This window comes from Palaemon carinicauda, chromosome 17 (assembly GCF_036898095.1).
Source record: "Palaemon carinicauda isolate YSFRI2023 chromosome 17, ASM3689809v2, whole genome shotgun sequence".
NCBI lineage: Eukaryota > Metazoa > Arthropoda > Malacostraca > Decapoda > Palaemonidae > Palaemon > Palaemon carinicauda.
The window spans coordinates 61,128,471-61,154,403 of NC_090741.1; the positions used below are offsets into that span (position 1 = coordinate 61,128,471).

The 25,933-nt window shown below is 45.7% G+C and overlaps 2 protein-coding genes and 1 pseudogene across 2 annotated transcripts in view; 1 reads left to right on the top strand and 2 right to left on the bottom strand.

Annotated features, from left to right (window-relative positions):
* The window catches only part of LOC137656812 (mitochondrial thiamine pyrophosphate carrier-like), a 615,169-nt gene that overhangs the window by 491,180 nt on the left and 98,056 nt on the right, over positions 1-25,933 (bottom strand).
* Positions 1-25,933, bottom strand: part of LOC137656101 (uncharacterized) — a 505,345-nt pseudogene that overhangs the window by 444,693 nt on the left and 34,719 nt on the right.
* The window catches only part of LOC137656810 (transmembrane protein 192-like), a 58,690-nt gene that overhangs the window by 517 nt on the left and 32,240 nt on the right, over positions 1-25,933 (top strand). Inside the window, exon 2 of the mRNA XM_068391121.1 lies at positions 18,593-18,739. Coding sequence (XP_068247222.1) covers positions 18,593-18,739 — 147 coding nt within the window. The remainder of the gene's footprint in view (positions 1-18,592; positions 18,740-25,933) is intronic.

Consider the following 25,933-nt stretch of genomic DNA (forward strand, 5'->3'; position numbering starts at 1 on the left):
TTGGGGACCTTTGTATATCAGCGGCCAGTTCCTCACACGTTCATTAAAAATGGACATCAAACCTAAACTTTCTCCCCTAACCTAACCTACAAGCAGTGTCCTTACCTACTTACCTAGGAGGGGTTTACTGCCCCCTCGACCCCCTTGCCGTATTCTAAGTTAACCGTAATCATACATGTAAGTGGCTGCTATCATACGTACACCCCAAGTTTTTACTTGAAGGAGTCATGCCTTAATTTCTATTGACATAGATATCAGAAATACAGGATTTTGTAGAGAATAACAAGAATGTGAGATTAGTGGTGGAAATCAAAGAACGAGTAAAATTCATGGACTTTGTTTAATCTAGAATAGGGCACCAAGTCCTTCATTCTGGTATTTTGTTACCAAGAGGGCAAACCACTCTTCGGGGTGTATGAACGTTACGGCTAGCTAAGAATAGCAGTATAAGGGGAACTTTGCAGGCTGGGTGCATTAGCTCCCCCCCCCCTCCCGTTAGGTAAGTAGGTAAGGACACGGTTTGTAGGTTAGGTTAGGTGGGGGAAGTTTAGGTTTGGTGGTGTTCTTGTGTAAAGAACTGGCTGTAGATATTCAAAGGTTCCTGGTGGGACTCTTGTAAACCCCCCCCCCCCCCTAACCTGACCTTTAACATGATCACTTCTGAAACCTTCAAGATACCACTTAGTAATTATGCTTGATACCCTTGTTCAGAATTATAAGTTTTAGATGGTGACTCACTTACCTGTGGTGTGTGTTCCTGCTCTACCTTAGAAAGCTCAAAATGTTGACAACATTTACAGTAAAATTTACTAACACTTCGGAAGTAGAAAGCATTGCTTGAAGCCAGTTGCCTAAAAAAAAGCAATGTCAATTCATGTAATTTAACAAAAATGAAAGTCAACAGAGCATACATTCAACGTCCACATTAAAGTCCTCATCATCATGCAGTTGTGTGGAATCAAGCTTAAAATTCCAAAAGTGTAGTTGACTTGATATGCTGAAAGCAGACTAGTATACGTATTGGTTTTCAGTATAATCCATGTTCTCACAACTCGATATGAAAAGACTTGAAACTGTGTGATTTTTCTAGCCACAATGCATTGTTGAAAAACTGCATCCTGATTTTTTCAGCTAGGTTGTAGCTTAGTTAATAGTAATAATAATTGAGTTAACATCCTTTAGATCTTATTTGAACTTGGAAAAAATTATATGACTAACATTATGCAGTGTACCGGCATTGTTAATTTACAGTAGGTTTTAGTGTCTTAAATATCATTTTGATTTAAAGAATTCAATAAAAAAAGAAAAATTTAGGATTTCATCACTTGCATTAAACTATTGTAATATTACCTTGGAGCCGTAGTAGTTGCTTATGGCACACCAGGTGTAAAATTCCAAAAGTTGTGACTGAAAAACTACATTTTAAAAGGGAGATAAACACAAGAACGTAGTCTAATATAAGGTTCCCAACCTAACCTAACCTAGGAGCTGTATCCTTATGTACTTATGTACTAGGGGGCTGCAACCGCCCCTTAAACTACCCTTGTCTGGAGCTTACCCTAAGACTAAGTCTCAGCCTGTGTTTGTCTCCCAACTTCATCCCTGGCAAGTTAACACTAAAACATATTTTGTTCATTGTAAAACTATCTTTGTAATATTGTAGTAAGAAAGTTTATGCCTGACCCAACCAACTACATAAACCCCTTTATCTAAATGCCTATCAGTATTTTCACCAGAATAAGTGTTGAAGTTTTACTGGAAATTGTCCTTATGGGACAAGTTCATCAAACTAGTAAACTAATCAATATATACCGTCTATGCTTAACAAAACCGTTATGAAATTGGTTCATAACATGAGTAACACCCAGGAATCCTAAATAAACTGCACTTGGTGTAAATTGAAGGTATTTTGTATCTTTTAATTGGTAAATAACAAGGGGTTAGGGTGGTACTGGGACTTCCAAGTGTCAAAGCCCTTTAAGTAAGGATCAATTTATGGTAAATCTTTAATTGTGCGCTGTTGCATAGATGAAAAATTCAAAACCTCATGTTCCAGCTTGAATCTAGCCTAGTATGCAGTGTCCACCCATGCTTCCTCAAACTAAACTAGATTGCCATTTACTTCTATGTAGTTCATTGATGTCTCACAATAGTGCACTGGTAAAGTTATGCTGTGTCCACTTTGTTAGATTCTGTTTTTTAGATTGAGTATGGATTTCAGTACTGATACCTTTCGATCTGCAGTTTTTATCCTGTTGCAAACATTTGCTGTAATATGCATAGATCATATATAACCTGTTGGAAAGCACACAGTTCTTGTCTGTCATTAGTAAAAATCCTGGAAATACATATGAAACACAAAGTAAATAGGTTAATTACCTGTCTGCTGGATACTTACCTTAACTAGAGCTTCATTTTGGATACCTTATCTAGAGCTGCATTTTAACATAACCTAATTTAATATATGAGATCTTTACTTAACTAGAGGGTCCTTTCCCCCCCCCCCCAACCTTGCTTGGGGCACCATAAGTCGCAGAAAACAGAAGCACACATCCTTCTAACTTAGCATATCATGTCCTGCTTGGCATGGGGATCCAACCATTCCTTTGCACCTTAGAGTAAATTTGAGAAGTATTGCTTGCAAATGCACATCTTTGTCTTTAAGAAAATTGTGGTGTTCACTACTTAAATCGGTTCAATGTTTTGGCATGGCAGTCATGCATTTGTTTACATCTGAATGGCTTTAAATTGTTTTAAGGTCTTAATTCTCTATATAAGATATTTTAAGATTAATCACACTCCCCATGTGCACTTCATACATTCAAGCTGATTCTGAAACTGAAAGTTGACATGAGTCACAGCACATCTCCTAAACCTAAAAATTTATGAAAATTTTGGTTGGTTTAAAATACAAGTTAATGATTAAATCAGTAAAACAGGAAACCCCTCCCACAAACATTTGTCAATCTCGCTAATGCAAATATACTCATAAACTGTTAGGGTACCGGTATACAGTACATACTAAGAATACAACATTGATACCTGTTTAGTAATGCAATGGTGCTTCAAATAAATATCTTACTAAAGAATTAAATCAATCCAATAGTTATATACTGTACTAATTATTTTTTTAATTTCTAATGGGATAGGATTTTAAACATAAGTTACTAATGCGTAAGATCTGTAGAGGTCTTGAGAAAATAGCTCAATTTTGATCTTTCTAGTGCCTAAGGAAGCTGTTGGTAACCTCGTTCAAGGTCAGTTCTTGTCTTATCAAGAACAAAGTGCATTTGCTTGATATTTGTTGTTGAACATTGTATTCATTCATTCACCTGTTGTAATAGTTAGACAATTTGATGCTGTAAAATTACCGAATCAGTTTTAACACTTAAACATAATTCTATCTTAACTCCCTTATGGGAAGGCTGATGAGATGGCAAGTTTATGAAAACTGATTTACCAAAAACAATGGGTTTTTCAACATACGTTAAACATTGAGTGAACTTTTTCAAAAAAAAAAAAAAAAGAAAGAAAGAAATTGAGGAAGCTTTTAAGTTATGATGATTCAAGAGGGAAAAAAAACTTTACAATATTACTTTCTTATTCAAGATGCCAAATTACTCTATCGTCACCTAAATGGCTGCAAAGATAAAAAGAGAGTAGACTCTTCCACTATTAATTTACCACACCCTTTAACCTTTCAAATTTAAGGTATGCAATCTGCCAAGTGTTTGCAAAATTAAATGAATGGTCTAGCAATTTTTGCCAAGTCTCATTGGCTAAGTTTTGTCAAGATGCAACTCTTTAGATTTAAATAGCATTGCCATCCATTTGTCCCTCTCCATCTTACCGGAAGTTTGAATGCAACTGCAGTATGCAAATATCAATGCCACACTTTTCCACAATGTCTTTCCCAAATAATGTATATTGTACTGGTTGATGGACACAAGATGCTACTCGTTCATCTTTTGACCGTGTGTATTGATTGTTGTCTAGAAATGGACCACTATTGAAGGAGACTGACAAGGATTATTCCTTTGACCTTTGGTAAACCTGGATAAACATTTTACTGTTTGAATCTTTACTCAGCATTTCTATTTCTGGTACCAAAAGGTACAGTATTGGTATGACTGCTTCATCATGCTACCTCAGTTCGGTTCATTTATTAAGGAAATTTGGCTAACTTTAGGTAAACTCTTGAATACTGTATTAAAATTTGTTTTGAACTCCACGGTTGGAAATTTCTACATTTTTTTAAAGTATTGTATCAGAGCTCATTTGCAAGTTCTGTATACCCATTTGATCTTCCCTCATTTCCTTTGCCCTGGAAGTGGCTTGAGGTCGAATAACTCATTTTAAATTTCATAATCCAACATGGCAAAGATACTTTTTATGGATTATAATCAGCCTTTATAAAAAATATTTGCAGTGTAGCTGTTTTTTTTTTTCTTTTTTTTTGAGAAATTCACTTAGGTATCTTCTTAACATCCAATGTCATAATTTTCTTGTTCTGACTTTTGGTTCTTGTTAAGATATAATCCTTTTGGTGAACTCTATGATAATCTATGAAGTTTGGCTAATAGTTTATCACTACTTAGGAAATAATGATAGATGGAGCTGGAAGGTAATCAGTTTATTATAAGCTCGAATTTATAGACATATACCTTTATGATTTAAATAAGTTCCCATTTTCTTTCCTTCCAATTGGCTCATGCTTTTAGTAAAGTACAAAGCAACATCTAGCGGTAAGTGGCAAGAAGCAAATCTGAATTGTGCCATTGTCTCTTTGTCTCTTCAGTCTTTGTGTTGTCATGCTCCAAGTAACTACTCCTCCTCCAGATTGTTTAAATTTTATGGCTCTGTTTACTTGGCCAAATTTAACAGGGATAAGTTTTCTTCCTTAGTTTAGTCCTTGTAAATTGAACATCTTAGCTGCTAAGTTAAGTTGGAAAAGCTAGGTTCTTCCAAACTAGTGGTCTTTTCATCCATCAGTATGTCAATGAATTTGGAAATGGGGGGGGTGACCAAAATTAGACATGTTTGCGCACACCACTTCAGGAAGACTGCCCACTTTGCCTGGTAGACAACTGCCGAGGAACGCCGTAGATACCCACGTCGCGGTCCTCGATGAGTATCCTTCTTTCTTCAGGAGCTTCTCGATAACCTCCATGCGTGAAGGCGGAGGGATCGAGAGTTTTCGTGCCACCTGTGAAAGTGAGGTTGCCGCAGGAGGTCTGGCCTGTCCGAAAGCAGCCAAGGAGGATGAAGAACTAATTCCTTTAGGTCTGCGAACCAGTCTCTCTCCGGCCACCAGGGCGCTACTAAAGTCATCGACAGGTTGGACGACCCTCTCACTCTGTTCAGCACTTGCCTGATCAAACTGAAGGGAGGGAAGGCGTACACATCGAGACCGTCCCAGGGATGTTGGAAGGCGTCCTCGAACGCTGCTGACGGATCTGGGATTGGAGAACAGAACACGGGGAGTTGGGCATTCAGACGTGTGGCGAACAAGTCTATCACTGGGGAGCCCCACAGTAGGATGACTGCTCGAGCTACCTCTGGGTGTAGGGTCCACTCCGATCCTATCACCTGACCCGCCCTGCTGAGGCCGTCGGCCATCACGTTCCTCTTTCCTGGAATGAACCTTGCCGTCAGTTCCAACCCTTCTTCTGTGGCCCACTCCAACAGTTCCGTGGCTAGGGCGCAGGGGACCTTTGACTTCATGCCTCCCTGCTTCTTTACATACGCTACTACTGTGGCGTTGTCGCACATTAACGCCACAGTGTTCCCTCGCAGTAAGTGTACGAACTGTCGACACGCCCTTAGAACTGCTATCATCTCCAGGATGTTTATATGGAAAGACGCCTCCTTGCTGGACCACAGCCCTTTTGCTGATTTTCCCGGCAGGTGCGCTCCCCAGCCCTCCTTCGATGCGTCCGTGAACAACAGCATCTCCGGGGGGTCGAAGGCGAAGGGCATTCCCTTCTCCGTGTTTGACCTGATGCTCCACCAAAGAAGGGTCTCTCTCGTCTTCGGGAGGACTGGCACTACTTTGTGGGGTTCTTTGCCTTGGACCCACGACTCCTTTAGATTCCACTGTACCGGGCGGAGCCTGAGTCTCCCTTGCAGTACTAATTTTTCCAGGGAAACCAGGTGACCCAGTAACTTCTGCCAGTCCTTGGCCCTCCTGGGTTGTCCCGTCAGGAAGGGTTGAAGGATACGTTCCAGGTTGGCCAACCTTTCTTCTGAGGGGAAGGCCCTTACTAACTGAGTGTCCAGGACCATCCCCAAGTAAGTCATCCTGGTGCTGGGGACTAGCTAGGACTTCCCTAGGTTGACCGTGATCCCTAACACCTTGCAGAGGTCGAGCAACATATCGCCTTGCTCCTTCAGTTGTTCCCTTGAGGCAGAAAGCAGCAACCAGTCGTCCAGGTACCTGAGTAGTCGAATTCCTTTCTCGTGTGCCCACGCCGAGATCGAGGCGAACACTCTCGTGAACACTTGCGGGGCCGTCGAGAGGCCGAAGCACAGGGTCTTGAACTGCAGGAACCTGGACTCCCACTTGATCCTGAGGAACTTCCTGCTGGAGGGGTGTACAGGGATTTGAAAGTAGGCATCCTTGAGGTCGAGAGACATGAGAAAATCCCCCTCCCTCAAGGCTGCGATCACTGTCTTAGGGGTATCCATCTTGAATTCCGTCTTTGAGACGAACTTGTTGAGGGCTGAGAGATCTATGACTGGCCTCCACCCTCCTGTCGATTTTTCCACCAGGAAGAGCCTGCTGAAAAAACCCGGGCCGGGGTTCTCCACTGTCTCCAAAGCTCCCTTGTTGATCATGGTCGCTACTTCCTCTTGTAGCGCCAACCTCTTCAAGGGGTCCTTTGGAACCAGCCAATCGGCCCTCTGGGCTGGGATGAGAGGGGGAGGCTCTTCCAGGAACGGGAGTCTGTAGCCCTCCTTCGGGACCGTCACCGTCCAGGGATCCGCACCGAGATCCCGCCATGCTTGCCAAAAATGTCTGAGGCATCCCCCTACTCGGGCTCCTGCGGGAGTAGGGGGCCTCTCTTCCTACCTTCTCCTGGAGGAGCGGCCAGATCTACCTCTCCTAGCGTTACCATAGGAGGGTCTGTAGGCTGACTGAGGGCTTGCCGTGGTCCTACGGGTGGGCTGTTGCGAGGCTTGAGGCCAAGGGGCTGAAGGAAGTTCTCTTCTGGGAAGCAAGGGTGTGGTCTGTGAGGAGTGAGGGACGTCCGTTGGAGCTCTCCTAAACGTGGTCTTCCTCATAGGCGGGGGCCTAGGATCCGTCTCTCTCACTTTACTCACCTTCTCCACAGTATCCTCTACCAACTTGATTGGGAAAATCTCATTCCCCCACACGGAGGAATTTCTCAGTCTCCTTGCTTCCCTGTCAGGCAACTTCCGCATTAGTTTGCTCAAAACAGTATCTCTTTTTCTCAGGACCCAGTTCGAAGCTACCGACAGAGACTGGGACGATAAGAATTTAAAAGCCTTGCCCCCAGAGCTAACAAGATCCCTCAGCATGGCCTGATTTTCTGGAAGGGAGAGGTCGTGTGATGCCTGAAACCCCACCAAAGCGCATGACCACCAATCCAACCAGGAGGACACATAGACCAGGTCCTGAGCCATGTTGTCCATCATAGATGCTTCCGTCGGGGAAAAGCACACGGGGGCCGTGGATGCCCTGTCTACCGAGGTTTGCTGGTTCAGCACAGACACCGCTGCTTCCACCGCACGGGGACCACCGCGATGCCCCTCGGGAACGTAAAAACGTTTCTGGGATTTTAGGCCTGGCAGAAGTTTGGAGGAACTCTGGCTTCTGGGGGCCTCTGCTATTCCTGCCAAGTATCCATCGATCTGTTCCATCCCCAGCTTTACGTCTTGAGCGAGAGGGAGAGACAAAGATGGCTTTTGTTGTACCGGACTGTCGATCATCCTGTACAGTCCGGAAAGTACTGCCTTTGCAGCTGAGGGCTTGGGCTCATCCAACCGGTGGTGTCCTCGGATGAGGGCCAGTACCTTACGGTAGGAGGAGATGTCATCCGTCGAGCACTCCCCTCCTTCCACCAGGTCTTCCGTCACCAGTTCCTCCGTACGGGGGTAAGCCGTGACGGTGGGAAAAACAACGCCCGATGTGCCTGCCAGTGGTACGGGCTGCCCCGTGGGGACGAAGGCATCTGTCATGGGAGTACCAACGTCCTCCGAGCCTGCCAGTGGTATGGGCTGCCCCGAGGGGACGAAGGCATCTGTCATGAAGTACCAACGTCCTCCGAGCCTGCCAGTGGTATGGTCTGCCCCGTGGATACAAAGGCATCCGTCATGGGAGTACCTTGTTCCACGGGGAGCTCCGTGGATGGGAGATCCATGCGGACCGACGGGCGCCCTTGGTGCTTAAGGAAGGCCTCCAAGGTGCCCGTGGTCGACGCTAAGCCTTCCTTCATACTCCTTATATCCTTCCTAAGGGAAGAATGGGCGGAGGCTACTGTAGGGTTAAACAATGCACGGGGGTCTCTGTTCGAGCCCTCCCGCCGGGCGGCTAGGTCGAAGGAGGAGCTAGGAGGGTGACACAACAAAGGCGAGGCTCTAGGGAGCCACCCGGAAGCGGCCGCAGCTGTGGAAAACCTAAACAGCTCGCTTCGGGGCACTGTGACATTCACCCAGTCCTTTGACTTACTCCTCTTCGCTTTTTTCTTAGAGGACTTCGACTGTTTTCTACCATGCCTCGAGCGGGAACGATACTTTTTCTTCCTTCGGGATTTCTCCCTCTTCCTTTTGATCAGGTTCCTGTCTTCGTCCTCTGATGACGAAAAAGACGAAGAGTCCGATGACGACGAGGATGAGGACGGAGCTCTCCGACCGGCCGACACGTCCAAGACCGTGGGGGGAAAATCACGTCGTTTCTCAGGTGCGGGCTGTTGTAGAAACACGGGGGGTAGCGTAGCCGAGGGAGCTGGAGGGGTCCCCACGAGTCCTTTACAGAGCCACTGATCTACCTGCTCTCTAACGGGAGACCTGAAGGGAGTCCTAGGTTTCACCCACGTGGCGGGGTCCGAAAACGTCGAACTACCTTTCTCCGTGTCTCCCCCGGCGGTCGAAGCACTCGAAACACGCCACGAGGCAGGGGAAGTATCGGCACTCAGCCTACCTCACATAGGATCTAACGAGGCGACGGGTCCTGTGGGCACCAGGCCCTCGCTTCCTACCCACACTTCTGCACTCCACTCAGGCCCCACACATGCCTGCCCCACACTGGACACATCCCCCACAGGAAAATCAGACTCTTGGGGAAGGGCAATGGGCCTCCACGGTTGGAAATTTCTACATTTTTTTAAAGTATTGTATCAGAGCTCATTTGCAAGTTCTGTATACCCATTTGATCTTCCCTCATTTCCTTTGCCCTGGAAGTGGCTTGAGGTCGAATAACTCATTTTAAATTTCATAATCCAACATGGCAAAGATACTTTTTATGGATTATAATCAGCCTTTATAAAAAATATTTGCAGTGTAGCTGTTTTTTTTTTTCTTTTTTTTTGAGAAATTCACTTAGGTATCTTCTTAACATCCAATGTCATAATTTTCTTGTTCTGACTTTTGGTTCTTGTTAAGATATAATCCTTTTGGTGAACTCTATGATAATCTATGAAGTTTGGCTAATAGTTTATCACTACTTAGGAAATAATGATAGATGGAGCTGGAAGGTAATCAGTTTATAAGCTCGAATTTATAGACATATACCTTTATGATTTAAATAAGTTCCCATTTTCTTTCCTTCCAATTGGCTCATGCTTTTAGTAAAGTACAAAGCAACATCTAGCGGTAAGTGGCAAGAAGCAAATCTGAATTGTGCCATTGTCTCTTTGTCTCTTCAGTCTTTGTGTTGTCATGCTCCAAGTAACTACTCCTCCTCCAGATTGTTTAAATTTTATGGCTCTGTTTACTTGGCCAAATTTAACAGGGATAAGTTTTCTTCCTTAGTTTAGTCCTTGTAAATTGAACATCTTAGCTGCTAAGTTAAGTTGGAAAAGCTAGGTTCTTCCAAACTAGTGGTCTTTTCATCCATCAGTATGTCAATGAATTTGGAAATGGGGGGGGTGACCAAAATTAGACATGTTTGCGCACACCACTTCAGGAAGACTGCCCACTTTGCCTGGTAGACAACTGCCGAGGAACGCCGTAGATACCCACGTCGCGGTCCTCGATGAGTATCCTTCTTTCTTCAGGAGCTTCTCGATAACCTCCATGCGTGAAGGCGGAGGGATCGAGAGTTTTCGTGCCACCTGTGAAAGTGAGGTTGCCGCAGGAGGTCTGGCCTGTCCGAAAGCAGCCAAGGAGGATGAAGAACTAATTCCTTTAGGTCTGCGAACCAGTCTCTCTCCGGCCACCAGGGCGCTACTAAAGTCATCGACAGGTTGGACGACCCTCTCACTCTGTTCAGCACTTGCCTGATCAAACTGAAGGGAGGGAAGGCGTACACATCGAGACCGTCCCAGGGATGTTGGAAGGCGTCCTCGAACGCTGCTGACGGATCTGGGATTGGAGAACAGAACACGGGGAGTTGGGCATTCAGACGTGTGGCGAACAAGTCTATTACTGGGGAGCCCCACAGTAGGATGACTGCTCGAGCTACCTCTGGGTGTAGGGTCCACTCCGATCCTATCACCTGACCCGCCCTGCTGAGGCCGTCGGCCATCACGTTCCTCTTTCCTGGAATGAACCTTGCCGTCAGTTCCAACCCTTCTTCTGTGGCCCACTCCAACAGTTCCGTGGCTAGGGCGCAGGGGACCTTTGACTTCATGCCTCCCTGCTTCTTTACATACGCTACTACTGTGGCGTTGTCGCACATTAACGCCACAGTGTTCCCTCGCAGTAAGTGTACGAACTGTCGACACGCCCTTAGAACTGCTATCATCTCCAGGATGTTTATATGGAAAGACGCCTCCTTGCTGGACCACAGCCCTTTTGCTGATTTTCCCGGCAGGTGCGCTCCCCAGCCCTCCTTCGATGCGTCCGTGAACAACAGCATCTCCGGGGGGTCGAAGGCGAAGGGCATTCCCTTCTCCGTGTTTGACCTGATGCTCCACCAAAGAAGGGTCTCTCTCGTCTTCGGGAGGACTGGCACTACTTTGTGGGGTTCTTTGCCTTGGACCCACGACTCCTTTAGATTCCACTGTACCGGGCGGAGCCTGAGTCTCCCTTGCAGTACTAATTTTTCCAGGGAAACCAGGTGACCCAGTAACTTCTGCCAGTCCTTGGCCCTCCTGGGTTGTCCCGTCAGGAAGGGTTGAAGGATACGTTCCAGGTTGGCCAACCTTTCTTCTGAGGGGAAGGCCCTTACTAACTGAGTGTCCAGGACCATCCCCAAGTAAGTCATCCTGGTGCTGGGGACTAGCTAGGACTTCCCTAGGTTGACCGTGATCCCTAACACCTTGCAGAGGTCGAGCAACATATCGCCTTGCTCCTTCAGTTGTTCCCTTGAGGCAGAAAGCAGCAACCAGTCGTCCAGGTACCTGAGTAGTCGAATTCCTTTCTCGTGTGCCCACGCCGAGATCGAGGCGAACACTCTCGTGAACACTTGCGGGGCCGTCGAGAGGCCGAAGCACAGGGTCTTGAACTGCAGGAACCTGGACTCCCACTTGATCCTGAGGAACTTCCTGCTGGAGGGGTGTACAGGGATTTGAAAGTAGGCATCCTTGAGGTCGAGAGACATGAGAAAATCCCCCTCCCTCAAGGCTGCGATCACTGTCTTAGGGGTATCCATCTTGAATTCCGTCTTTGAGACGAACTTGTTGAGGGCTGAGAGATCTATGACTGGCCTCCACCCTCCTGTCGATTTTTCCACCAGGAAGAGCCTGCTGAAAAAACCCGGGCCGGGGTTCTCCACTGTCTCCAAAGCTCCCTTGTTGATCATGGTCGCTACTTCCTCTTGTAGCGCCAACCTCTTCAAGGGGTCCTTTGGAACCAGCCAATCGGCCCTCTGGGCTGGGATGAGAGGGGGAGGCTCTTCCAGGAACGGGAGTCTGTAGCCCTCCTTCGGGACCGTCACCGTCCAGGGATCCGCACCGAGATCCCGCCATGCTTGCCAAAAATGTCTGAGGCATCCCCCTACTCGGGCTCCTGCGGGAGTAGGGGGCCTCTCTTCCTACCTTCTCCTGGAGGAGCGGCCAGATCTACCTCTCCTAGCGTTACCATAGGAGGGTCTGTAGGCTGACTGAGGGCTTGCCGTGGTCCTACGGGTGGGCTGTTGCGAGGCTTGAGGCCAAGGGGCTGAAGGAAGTTCTCTTCTGGGAAGCAAGGGTGTGGTCTGTGAGGAGTGAGGGACGTCCGTTGGAGCTCTCCTAAACGTGGTCTTCCTCATAGGCGGGGGCCTAGGATCCGTCTCTCTCACTTTACTCACCTTCTCCACAGTATCCTCTACCAACTTGATTGGGAAAATCTCATTCCCCCACACGGAGGAATTTCTCAGTCTCCTTGCTTCCCTGTCAGGCAACTTCCGCATTAGTTTGCTCAAAACAGTATCTCTTTTTCTCAGGACCCAGTTCGAAGCTACCGACAGAGACTGGGACGATAAGAATTTAAAAGCCTTGCCCCCAGAGCTAACAAGATCCCTCAGCATGGCCTGATTTTCTGGAAGGGAGAGGTCGTGTGATGCCTGAAACCCCACCAAAGCGCATGACCACCAATCCAACCAGGAGGACACATAGACCAGGTCCTGAGCCATGTTGTCCATCATAGATGCTTCCGTCGGGGAAAAGCACACGGGGGCCGTGGATGCCCTGTCTACCGAGGTTTGCTGGTTCAGCACAGACACCGCTGCTTCCACCGCACGGGGACCACCGCGATGCCCCTCGGGAACGTAAAAACGTTTCTGGGATTTTAGGCCTGGCAGAAGTTTGGAGGAACTCTGGCTTCTGGGGGCCTCTGCTATTCCTGCCAAGTATCCATCGATCTGTTCCATCCCCAGCTTTACGTCTTGAGCGAGAGGGAGAGACAAAGATGGCTTTTGTTGTACCGGACTGTCGATCATCCTGTACAGTCCGGAAAGTACTGCCTTTGCAGCTGAGGGCTTGGGCTCATCCAACCGGTGGTGTCCTCGGATGAGGGCCAGTACCTTACGGTAGGAGGAGATGTCATCCGTCGAGCACTCCCCTCCTTCCACCAGGTCTTCCGTCACCAGTTCCTCCGTACGGGGGTAAGCCGTGACGGTGGGAAAAACAACGCCCGATGTGCCTGCCAGTGGTACGGGCTGCCCCGTGGGGACGAAGGCATCTGTCATGGGAGTACCAACGTCCTCCGAGCCTGCCAGTGGTATGGGCTGCCCCGAGGGGACGAAGGCATCTGTCATGAAGTACCAACGTCCTCCGAGCCTGCCAGTGGTATGGTCTGCCCCGTGGATACAAAGGCATCCGTCATGGGAGTACCTTGTTCCACGGGGAGCTCCGTGGATGGGAGATCCATGCGGACCGACGGGCGCCCTTGGTGCTTAAGGAAGGCCTCCAAGGTGCCCGTGGTCGACGCTAAGCCTTCCTTCATACTCCTTATATCCTTCCTAAGGGAAGAATGGGCGGAGGCTACTGTAGGGTTAAACAATGCACGGGGGTCTCTGTTCGAGCCCTCCCGCCGGGCGGCTAGGTCGAAGGAGGAGCTAGGAGGGTGACACAACAAAGGCGAGGCTCTAGGGAGCCACCCGGAAGCGGCCGCAGCTGTGGAAAACCTAAACAGCTCGCTTCGGGGCACTGTGACATTCACCCAGTCCTTTGACTTACTCCTCTTCGCTTTTTTCTTAGAGGACTTCGACTGTTTTCTACCATGCCTCGAGCGGGAACGATACTTTTTCTTCCTTCGGGATTTCTCCCTCTTCCTTTTGATCAGGTTCCTGTCTTCGTCCTCTGATGACGAAAAAGACGAAGAGTCCGATGACGACGAGGATGAGGACGGAGCTCTCCGACCGGCCGACACGTCCAAGACCGTGGGGGGAAAATCACGTCGTTTCTCAGGTGCGGGCTGTTGTAGAAACACGGGGGGTAGCGTAGCCGAGGGAGCTGGAGGGGTCCCCACGAGTCCTTTACAGAGCCACTGATCTACCTGCTCTCTAACGGGAGACCTGAAGGGAGTCCTAGGTTTCACCCACGTGGCGGGGTCCGAAGACGTCGAACTACCTTTCTCCGTGTCTCCCCCGGCGGTCGAAGCACTCGAAACACGCCACGAGGCAGGGGAAGTATCGGCACTCAGCCTACCTCACATAGGATCTAACGAGGCGACGGGTCCTGTGGGCACCAGGCCCTCGCTTCCTACCCACACTTCTGCACTCCACTCAGGCCCCACACATGCCTGCCCCACACTGGACACATCCCCCACAGGAAAATCAGACTCTTGGGGAAGGGCAATGGGCCTCTTCCCCGCAACGGACTTACCTCGGCCCCTACGCTGGGTAGGGGAAGAAGAGTGGGCGCTACGGTCTGCCGAATCGTCTGGCGAACCTGCAGGCGAAGAAATGCTTGAATCTTTATGCATCTTCTTAGTTGCCTTCTTCTTCTTCGTCCCGAAGCGCACCCACTGGATCTCAGTCCAATCAGCACATTCCGGGCACGTAGAGGTAGGGGAACACGCTTTCCCCTACACGTGGAACACAGGGAGTGGGGATCAACCTCAGGCTTGGAGAGGAAAGCCCCGCAAGACTTCCCAGCCAGAGGCCCAGGGCAACGACGAGGATGCTCCATAACACAACGCTAACACACCAAGAGACACAAGGATGAACGGGAAAGTGAAATGAAAACACGTGGGCAACACGCGGTAAGCACAAAAGATTGGGGGACACGAGAGTCGCACAGGTAAGAGAGAGCGCGGCGAGATGTCTATCACGTCGCGACCAGAAACTTACTGGAGAGTCGACCTGAGATATCACGCTGCCTGACCCCGGGGTCGCCTCGGGCATGTACCACACTGCTAGAGGTTGACCCCGTAGAAAACGAGAAGAGGGAGATAAACTATACAAAAAGCTGGTCGGTTAGGTAGAGTTAGCCAGTAACTCCTAAGAAGGTAGTTCTAGGTAAGTATGTTAGGAAAAATACAAATTACTTAAAAATTTGTGATGTTCTTCCAAACTAGTGGTCTTTTCATCCATCAGTATGTCAATGAATTTGGAAATGGTGGGGGTGACCAAAATTAGACATGTTTGCGACGTCACTGAACAAAAAGATAAAAGTGCGACGTCACTGAACAAAAAGATAAAAGTATTTTGTTCATCTGTTCCATATCTCATAGCATTGAAGGTAGATGTCTCGTTAGAAGATTGGTCACATATAGAACTTTACTAATTTCCACCGCTTGCCGTGATTCAACAGGTAATAAACAAGTTCAGGATTAATACAATCAGGAGGATGATTCTAGTAGCCACATTCTGGCTGCAAAAGGAATTACTCACAGATCGGATGCCCTTGTTGTCAGCAATTCTGAGATTGCTGTGCAAAACCATTCTACTCAAACAACCACTTTCAAAGCAGATTTACCCAAACCTGCCCATGCTACATCTAACCGCATGGAGACTTCCACTGTATCCTCAGAAACAAGGGCTTTTACAGGCCTCTAGGTTGTGTACCAATATTCTGTATCAAAAGTAATGGAATTTTTTATTGCTGAAACTATAGGAATGTATCAATGACTTGAACTAGCTTAAATAGAATTGTAAAATACTCACTGTACTTCTTCTTCTCCTTCTTTGTCTGCATTCTTTCCCACTTCTATGTGGGGTCGATGTTTCTGGCCAGCGTTCTTCATCTATCTCTGTCCCACACTTTATCACCGGTTAATCCCTTTGATCGAAGGTCATCCTTGATACAGTTCATCCACCTTCGCTTTGGTCTCCCCCTCCTTTTCGTTCCCTATACCTCCATTTCCATGAAAAAAAAAAAAAAAAAAAAAAAAAAACTTACTGTACTGATCTTTTCATTTTTTGTTAAGCATCTATTAAGGGAGGTAAATCCATGCTTAATTCTATGCTAAGGCATTTGGGATTAGATCTATCCATTTCAGGAATTATTGCTGATGTATTTATTGATTGTACTGTAGTATGGAATGTAGATGTGGAATTTAAAAGGTTTGAAATTTGAACTGTTAGAAAATCTTTTGCTTGAAGATTTCACAGCTAAAAGTTTTGCTTTTGTCGCTGGTTTCTGTCCATCGCAGAAGTGAACTGCAAGCACTTTCTTGTAAGGTTAGATGTAGGAACAAAAGCTAGTTTTATCTCTTGCTTTCCTTCAGAGCAGCGTCAATGACCTTCGATGTCAGAATGCCAGAAAACCTCAATTCATTCATTCAGAGCAAAGTATGACTTCAAGGCTAAAGGTTTATCACAGATTGTTCACATTTTGCATTTAGAAATGATTTGGGGCAATACATCAAAGGATATACAGTATTCCTTTGTCATGCAAGAGCCATTCTGTTTTATTTAGTTAAAACTTTGAATAGTAAAATAAGTGTACCTAATTTATTTCACAGTCTTAGGGTCCCTCTCCATCCAATGAATAAAAATGTCAAAAGTGTAATTTCTGATTAAGGACCTGGTAACAGAAATTCACAAAGAATTGGATCCAAATCTTTTGAAGGCCTTGAAGGTTGAAGTTCATAATATAAAAGTGCAAATACCTCTCTTAATTTTTGCTGGAATCTATCTTTGCAAATACGGAGTCGGTTTTCCTCTAGGTCCTATAGTGGTGGCTAATGATGTAATTTAATAATATTTTGAGTCCAGTTAGTTTAATTTTCCTCTTGGATTTTACAAATGATAAATTTAAATACTTGATTTGGGGTTTATATTGTTAGAATTTAGAGTAAGTTTTTATTTGGAAACAATCTGGAATCGAGTATTTCTAATTTTTTTATACAATCTGTAGTAACATTATTTAACGTTCACGGGTGCTAACAAGGAATGATGGGAGAAGATTAGGTAGTGGTGGTGGGGGGGGGGAGTAGCTGTAGTGAACGACACCTCATAGTAACGGGGGATTTTGAGGAGGGAGAAGTCTAATTGGAAAGGGATCTCTGGTAGTGGTATCACTCACCCAAGTTTTAATACCGACACCCTTTAGGGGTTAGCGAGCTGGATATATTCCTAGCATTCCATGCAACTTTATTCTCTGGTATTTTTAGCAGTATTTATACCATTGAAATGGTGCTTTTAGGAGCATTTCACGGAGCGACACAGGTTGAGCCCAGAAATGTATTTTGCAAAAGTTTTGTTACCAATTTTCTAGAAAGCCATGTCTAGAATTGGGTATATTTTGTACTGTACTAGGTTGAGCTATTTTTCCTATCTATTTCCTTTGTGTCCCACATCTATTATTGTGTGGGAATCGACAATATTAACATTAGGGGAGGTTCATAAAAATAAATAAAACTTTAATTCTATACTTGCTTGATGTTGATATACATCTTCACCCTCCTTCCCACTGACTGGTGGTATTAAGATGATACAAAATAGTTATAACTTCGACTAAAAAGACAAAGAGACTGAAGCACAAGAGATTAGTGTCTTGCCAGATGTTGCATTAATGTACTAGAGGCATTAGTCTTTACAAGGAATAAAAAGGGGATTTTGACAAAGGAAAAATCTATTTCTGGGCTCAACCTGTGTCGCTCCGTGAAATGCTCCTTATAGCACCATTTCTAAGGTATAAATACTGCTAAATATACCAGAGAAAAAAGTTGCATGGAATGCCAGGTATATATCCAGCTCGCTCACCCTTATAGACTGTCGGCATAGTAACTGGGGTGTGTTAAAACCACTATCAGAGGTCCCTTACCAATTAGTCTTCTCCTTCCTCAACATCCCCGTTACTACGAGGTGTCGTTCTACATCCGACTACTGCCCCCTTCTATGGCTACTGCCCTCCCCCCCATACCTCTACCCACGCTCTCCCATCATTCCTTTCTTAGCACCGTGATAGTCAATATGCTTTCTTGCGTTCGGAAATTTATTTTGTGTTTAGTGACGATGTCTGAGCTCCGAGAGACCTACTCCCAAGTTAAGTAATGCAATTATCAATTTTGACGAGCTGAGGTAGCGGCACAAAAATTTTTGTAACATTGTTAATTTTAGTCTGGATGGGTAGCTACAGTGTCATCTGATGCTTCTCCCCTGGCAGCCATTTTGGTGTCGGTACCTCCGAGAGCTTCATGCTTACTTGATGACTTCCTATTAGTTCCTCATACTACAGTAATTGTAGTCTTGTCTATTTAGCTCTAGACATCTCATACAATGATTAATTATGTTTATTTTAAGTTAGGCTATTGTAACGTCATGTGGTTATTATGTTTATTTTTAGTTAGGCTATTGTAGCGTCATGTGGTTATTATGTTTATTTTTAGTTAGGCTATTGTAGCGTAATGTGGTTAGCCTACCCGACCTGGCTGCATGCGGCTTCAGAAGTAGCCTACGCCAGTGAGTTTTCCCTTCGATATACATTTATTATATCTAGGTTAAGATGTTCCTATTGAATATTATGCTTGCAAAGTTAAGCAAAATAAGTATTAGGTGAGTAGTGAAATTTTACTATCATATATCCATTTTTTTTTCCAGAGTAATGTTAGTATTGGGGGAGGTGGAGGAGGAGAAGTCAGCATTAATACTGCAATGGGAGACCAGGAGCCGTTGGTCATCGGACAAGAACAGAATCATTATCCTTTGCCTGTTGTGCCTGCTCTTTATGGGAAACTACTCTTACTGGTAATTGCGAAGTCGATCATTTTCCTTTGTATGGTTTGGTATATTGCCATGGAAAATTTATGAGTGTTTTATAACTAAAGATTGATTTGGTGTTAATACTCGAGGACATGAAATCCCTCGCAATTTGAATGTCAAGGATACAACTTTATACTTTTCCATAGAAAATGTTATTTAAGATTTATGCAGAGGTATTTGGTATATATATATATATATATATATATATATATATATATATATATATATATATATATATATATATATATATATATATATATATATATATATATATATATATATATATATATATATATATATATAATATTTTTTGGGCTCAAGCCATGACGTCCTAATGGAAGGTTCCTTTAGTAGCTTCCGAAGGGTATATATGACTACAGTGATATTCCCAGAGAATCAAACCAAAGGTTTCACAGAATTCTAACTTCTGGCGCGAGTACCTTTAAGATTACTCTCAAGGGTATCGTATATCATCAGGGGACGTATTCTTGACACGCCACATGGCAATCTGCACCCCGAATAGCCTTTACGCCTCTAGGCTCTAGGGGAAAACGTGGCAGAATAGAAGGGTAACCGTAACAAAGATTACCCTGGTTCCCCTACTACAATCGTATCAAAACCGCGCCAACTCCCTCTGGCGGTCATTCCTTTATCTGTAGCGACTCGCTACGGTGGTGTTCCCTGTCGATCTGACATTTCCGTTCGATTTCTGGGAATCTTTATGCTTCTACGGCTTCTTTCTCCATCTAGAAAGTTGAGTACTGATTCTTTACAATATGTAATTTAGTTCCAGCTTCGCAATGAAATTGTGTATTTCTTGTGTGTGGATCTTCGCCGATCGCCGGTGTCGCCATGGCGCTGTCGTTCTTGGTACATGTGCTATTTAGTCAGCAGAACGATATTCCGGTGTAAATAGCTTATTCATTGTTATGAAAGCTATTTAGGCATTATTATATTGTAAAGATATCTATAAGCATATTTTTCCCTTTCCGTGGCGATCGTATATGTCAGAGTTTTGGTGATTTAGGTAACCGAAATCTTGTCATGTCTGGGTAACATAACCTAGACAACATATACTTTCGTCATTTCCCCGGTTACCCTTGTGTTTTGGTTATCATTCCTGGAGATCGATATCTCCTGGAATTATATTAACCATCATCAATCTCACTAGAGATTTATGGGTAATCTCTCTTCCCTCTGAGAGTAGCCTTAGGCTACAACTCTCTGCGTCGGCCTTGAATTTCGAATTCACGCATGACTAGCCTAGAGTTTTCTGTTTCATCCCTTAACGGCCGTCGGCAAGTTTTGGGATTCGATCAGAACCTCAGAGTATTTAGTCTTTGTCGGCAGTTGGTCGGCGGGGTGATTGCATTCCCTTGCCGTCGGAACTACCGGCATAGGAGGCTAGCCCTCCCTAGACTACACCTGAAGTGGTCGAATGTTACCGCCACCTTCTCCCTGTGGTCTAGTAGACTAGTCCTATGCTCGCCGACCCTAGGCTATAGAGTCGTATACTCTTGTGGCCTAGGATGGCGCCGGCATTGGAACTCTGTTTCTCCCTTGTTGAGAGGAACGGCATGAGCTGCCGTCCCCTTAACTGTATTAGCACCTCCTAAGCTGGAGAATAAATGATTCTCCTGCCGCTTGTGGTCGTGCCGGTACTGAAACAGAGTTTCTTCAAGGTGTGTAGATCCGGCAACATTGCCGGACCTCCTATACCTCATATAGGACCCTTTCCCCTCCCCTCTCTGTTCTTTAACGATGGCCGAGCCATTGTCTTTCCTGTGCTGGAGTCCTGCAACCTTACCATTGCAGGTGGGTTGCCGGGGCCGCCTAGAACCCCCCCCCCCCCCCCCCTCCTCAGTCATCAGCTGTCGGAGACTACCGACTGCCAACGGCCATGACGACTGTCGGCGACTGCCGGCTTCCAGCGGCTTTGGCGGCTGTGGATGGGAGGCCCCTTTAGTCACCAAGGTTCTCCAGTTCTCCCTTGAACTGCTAGCCACAGTTTCTGTTGTCGGCGTATTGTTCTGGCCGGCAGTAGACCAGCACAGATAGGTACTGACTCAGTAGGTAGTATGCCGACTGTACTCGTGCTGCCGGAGGCTGGCCTACAGTAGTAAGCCGGCAATAGTACTATGGCTAAATGGAAGTGAACCTTCTTTTCGGAGAAAGGCAGTAAAATTAGACTTTTACATCTTTTACTACTGTACAGTATACATATACAGTAATAGAGAGCCTTCACTCCATGCTTTCTCTCTCTCTCTCTCTCTCTCTCTCTCTCTCTCTCTCTCTCTCTCTCTCTCTCTCTCTCTCTCCTTTCTAGCTTGCTAGATGCTCCGACAATAGCCAGCTAATCCGGCAATATGCCGGCTGTACTACAGTATATGTCTATACAGGTAATCAGTATAATTTCAGTATAGTATATACAGCAGATGAATAACTATCGTATATATTATACTAGTAGTTATTTCCAATATATCTTGGGTATCCCTGCCCAGATATTTGCTGAACCCAATTCTATATTGATGGATTAATATTTCATCAATATTCTGATTTGAAATCAGTTTCCATGTACCCTGCAATATTGAATTTCGTAAAGGGCTGGTGGTGTGACACCTCTAACCCCTATAGGGGAAAGCCCTTATCCCTGAGTTTCCCTGATCAAGAAACTCCCTGATTTAATATTGTACGGGAGGTCACAGCAAATAGATTGGTTGGGATGCATAAGAATATGTCTTTTATTTTCTGCCGGCTGAACTACGGTATAGGTCTATACAGGTAGTCAGTATATTTCCGGTATAGTAAATACGGCAGATCGATAACTAACGTATAGATTATACTAGTAGTTATTTCCAATATATATTTCGTGTCCCTATCTAGATATTTGCTGAACCCAATTCTATATTGATGGCATAATATTTCATCAATATTCTGATTTGAAATCAGTTTCTATTTACCCTGCAATATTAAATTTCGTAAAGGGCCGGTGGTGTGACGCCTCTAACCCCTAAAGGGGAGAGCCCTTATCCCTGAGTTTCCCTGTTCAGGAAACTTCCTGATTTAATATTGTAAGGGAGGTTGCGGCGAATAGATGGGTTGGGATAGACAAATATATGTCTTTTAATTTCTAATCAACATATCTTGGATGCGAGCTTCTGCTGTTACCGCTCCTATTTCGAAAGAATGACATTCCTTCGATACTCTGATTGTGTATCAATCCTCCTTACCTCACAGCGTTAAGCATAGAAGGGGACAGTGCATGTACACTTCCTTACACCTAGGTGTTCGAGCCCCCTTTTCTTCAGGGAATTCCCCGGTTGGAGGAATTTCCTTAAGACTGAGGAGAAGTAACAGCATTGGCTCACAAGGGATTCACGGTTATGTGTCTCCAACTATCTCTTTTAGCTTTCTGTCCTAACCTATTTTGTCAAAAGACAACTTTGCAAATTGCCTATCGATGCGATAATCAATTGAATACTCCTTTCTGTTCTCCCTTCCTTACAGGAGGGACACCAGATGATGCATTGCAGTCTTCCGCAGTTATAAAGATGAGCATTTTCACGGAAATAATATATGCAGGTCCCCCCAGCAATATTATTTCCAAAATCCCCAATGTGCAGGACGGCAGTCTAGAGCTGTCGAACTGTGGTTGGTTTCGTCTCGAAAGTTATCTCTTAAATGCGGTTCAACTGCGAACCCGTAAAATGCTAGAACTCTCCGGGAATTGGACCGAAAACTTCATTTTCTCATTACTAATAAATACCGATTTACTGCTCCTTTTAAAGGTTTTTAAGGTCTAAACCCCCAACCCTGCCTCTTAAGTTGAGGTTGCAGACACTAACGGCATTGGTGAGTCTGAGCGGGACTCGAACCCCCGACTGACTAACACCGGGCAGAGACTCCATATTCAAGCTACACCTTGTAGTGAAATCAACAACAGCAGTCATTGTTTCACTGTCACATCTGACTCCGCCGCCAAGAGCCGGCAGTGGGTGCCCTTGGTCACCACCCAGTCAATAGATGAGTTGGTATACCTTCAATCGACAGCCCGCCGATTCACAGCGGTCTGCCGACGGCCCGAGGAGTCTCCTCTGGTTCAGAGATCCGCTGACTATGCGTATAGTTTTCACCACTACCCAGTCACATTGAATACTGGCTAGGATGGTGTGACGTCTGTCAGCGACCCGCTGCCAGCCGAAAAATCACTGATATGTCGAAGACCTGCTAGCCATATCGGTACTGAAGTACTGTGCCAATTAACTTACCCCCTAGCACTAGCCTTGATGGTAACAGGCCAGTTGTATAGGGGTATACAATACCCTGTACACCTGCAGTTTAGGACCATATCGCAGACAGAAATCCTTGGTACATAACCATACAATAGAATGGTTTTCCAGTACGTTGTGCTTCTAAGCACAACCCCTTGCTGAGACCTACCTGATTTGGGGGATCCACTCCCCCCTCCCCCCCCCCCCCTTCTTCCTTACGCTGATGCTTCATCAGCCTCTTGATTCTCATTATTAATTCCCCGGATGTAGGGCGCTACTCTAGCCTTATGGACTAGAATCTTCCATCGGCCTCTTCTTGAAAGGGGATGCCCTAGAATCAATAATTAGGAAGACCGCAGCAGTTGGCTGGAAGGATTTACACGTCTGTGTCTCTCCTCTTTCCAGCATACTTATCCTAAGCTTTATGCAATAGAAAGGAATCTTCTATTACAGTGAAACTGAAAAGCTGATATAGGCGAACAGTCAGGTATGGCCTGAAAGGAGAACGGAAGGGTTTCTTAGTTCTCCTTAGGATGTTAAACTGCATCCCACAGTTACAATGACCGTTGTTCCACAGACAGTCAGATTTATACACCTTCGGATCAAGCGAAGCAAACAGACGCTTCTGGTAGGAGGGAAGTTCCTCCTGGATCGCCGGACCTTTGATCACTGGAGTCCAAGGCCTGACCAAGATGAGACTAGAATGGAAATGGACATACCTCCACCATCCTTTCCTCAACTCTTCTTATATTCAAATTCCCCCTAGAAGAGTATACCTTAAAGCTCTAGAGCATACTAGCGGTGAGGAAAGTAGAGTCCATCGATTTCCAATGAAGGCAGTTTATTGTTCACATGAAAGACTCAAGAAATCTCTGAGTCATTCTGGACTTGGCGCCACGCAACAAGTTCCAATAGAACAGCAAGTTAAGAATGATAATCCTTCTGAACATAAGGACCCTATTCAGTAAGGGGTGTTGACAATCTAGCCAGCCCTGGAAGATGTCTATCAGCAACTTCCAGTCAGTCACCCCCTCCCCTCCTACCTAGGATCCAAGTTATGGAAGATAACGTATATCCTGGACGAGATTCTCGTCGGACTAGTTTCAGTCCTAGGATCCTTACGGAATTAGCAGACAGTCAAGCGAAACCAAGCCTAGAAAGAGTTCAGGCAACGATGGCCCTGGACGACAGGCTGGGGTGGGCAGCACCCGAAATTACTGTCAATGAGCATCCATGGAGATGATCCGGCCCTGGAACATTGAGGATGCAAATAATAGAATCTCGATTCTCTCCAGCTCAGGGGCTTCAATGTTTTAAAAAATCATTGAAACCTGTAGTCACCTTAACGCCCCCTTTTCCCCTGGGGATGTAAAAGGAGATCGCAAGGTCTGTCAAGAGACTATGGTAATCAGTCAGGATTCCATAACGCTAACAGGGAGGAGTTTCGAACTCTCTCCAGTTCACGATGATGACAGACCCAGTGCTACTCGCACAACTATAAGATGCGTTAAGAGGCTGGAGAAGATACGCATCAAACGCTCGAAGAGATCTAATAGGACCAATAATGGTCATTCCCTCTCCGCTTACCCTACAATGACCAAAGGCCACGGACCCGTAGGCCATTTTAGCCCTGTAATGGGTGGATAAACTCTCTCCACACAGATCGGACCTCCTCAGGTTGATCTGGAGCATCGAAGCGATAATGAGGCGTCAAAACTGTCGAGGATAAGGGACGTCTCATTTCATTAGGGAATGCTAGCCATCCCTTCCTTAAGGGAATGGCGCCTATCAGCAGCTCGTATATATATGATCCGCAAGGTGACAGCGGATGCTCTTCTTGGATTCCACCCAATAGAGTCGGAATGGTACACGGACGCAGACCCATTCCCTCCCAGAAAGGGACAAGTCCCCGAGCTGCAGATCGTTCTCTTCATCATGAGCGTTATCAAGATACTATCTCGTTATTTAGTCCCATACGAGGACCCTCTAATGGAGGTAACAGACATCATGTCTCTACTTTAGAAGTGATGGACTTAGAATTCCTATTCAGCCCATCAAAATTTCCTCCAGAAGGCCCTCTACATGCTGAGACCCTTCCAAGGAAGAGGGGCTCTATTGGCTCCCAGAAAGCCCAAGAACATCCCGTTCCCTGTAATGAAGGAACTGAGGCTGAGGCTAGTCCTAGTTATGCGCCTAGGATTATCCAGGAAGTTCAGAAGTTTTCTGCCTTCTATTTATCACAGTACACCTGATCCCTTTATTTTACGAATTCCTTGCCCTTAACGGTTAGGAAAAGACTGGGATCTTAAGGGGAAAATAGAATTCCTAGAAGAATACAAGTCTAGTCAACGAGAAGACAATACGAGTCTTCTTGGAAAAGTAAATTGTTTTGTAAAGCAAAAGGGCCCGAAAACAATCTCATGATCTTCTGCCTGTCCTTCTCTGTCCACCCCTATATTCAGGGTCTGGCGGCCGACAGCACGTTGGCCTTTTGAGGAAGGAGGCAGTGTATCCTTGAATACTATGAGAACGCTAGTTCTTCGGCCTTGTCTCCATATAAACCCTTGAGTAAGCACCAAGGGTATGGCCGACTTTGCGAGAGAGGTCACTTAATGAGATCTTTGGATCCATGGACCATTATCTCTGTGCAAGTGAGCCCCGACTAGACCTCTTCTATATGCCCTTTAAATGGATCTAACGATTGGAATCTTTAATAAATTCCCGATAACATGTGCAGGCTTAGGCCCGCAACGCCACTAAAGCCCATCTAATGGTCTTTGGTCAAGGTCCTACATTATGCCTCACCTGTGAACAATGAGGATTGTTCCCTCAACCATCTAACCTAAAAGGTTATTTTTTCGGTTCGCTATAGCCTCTGGGACTAGAGTTAGTGTAATAGTGGCCCTAT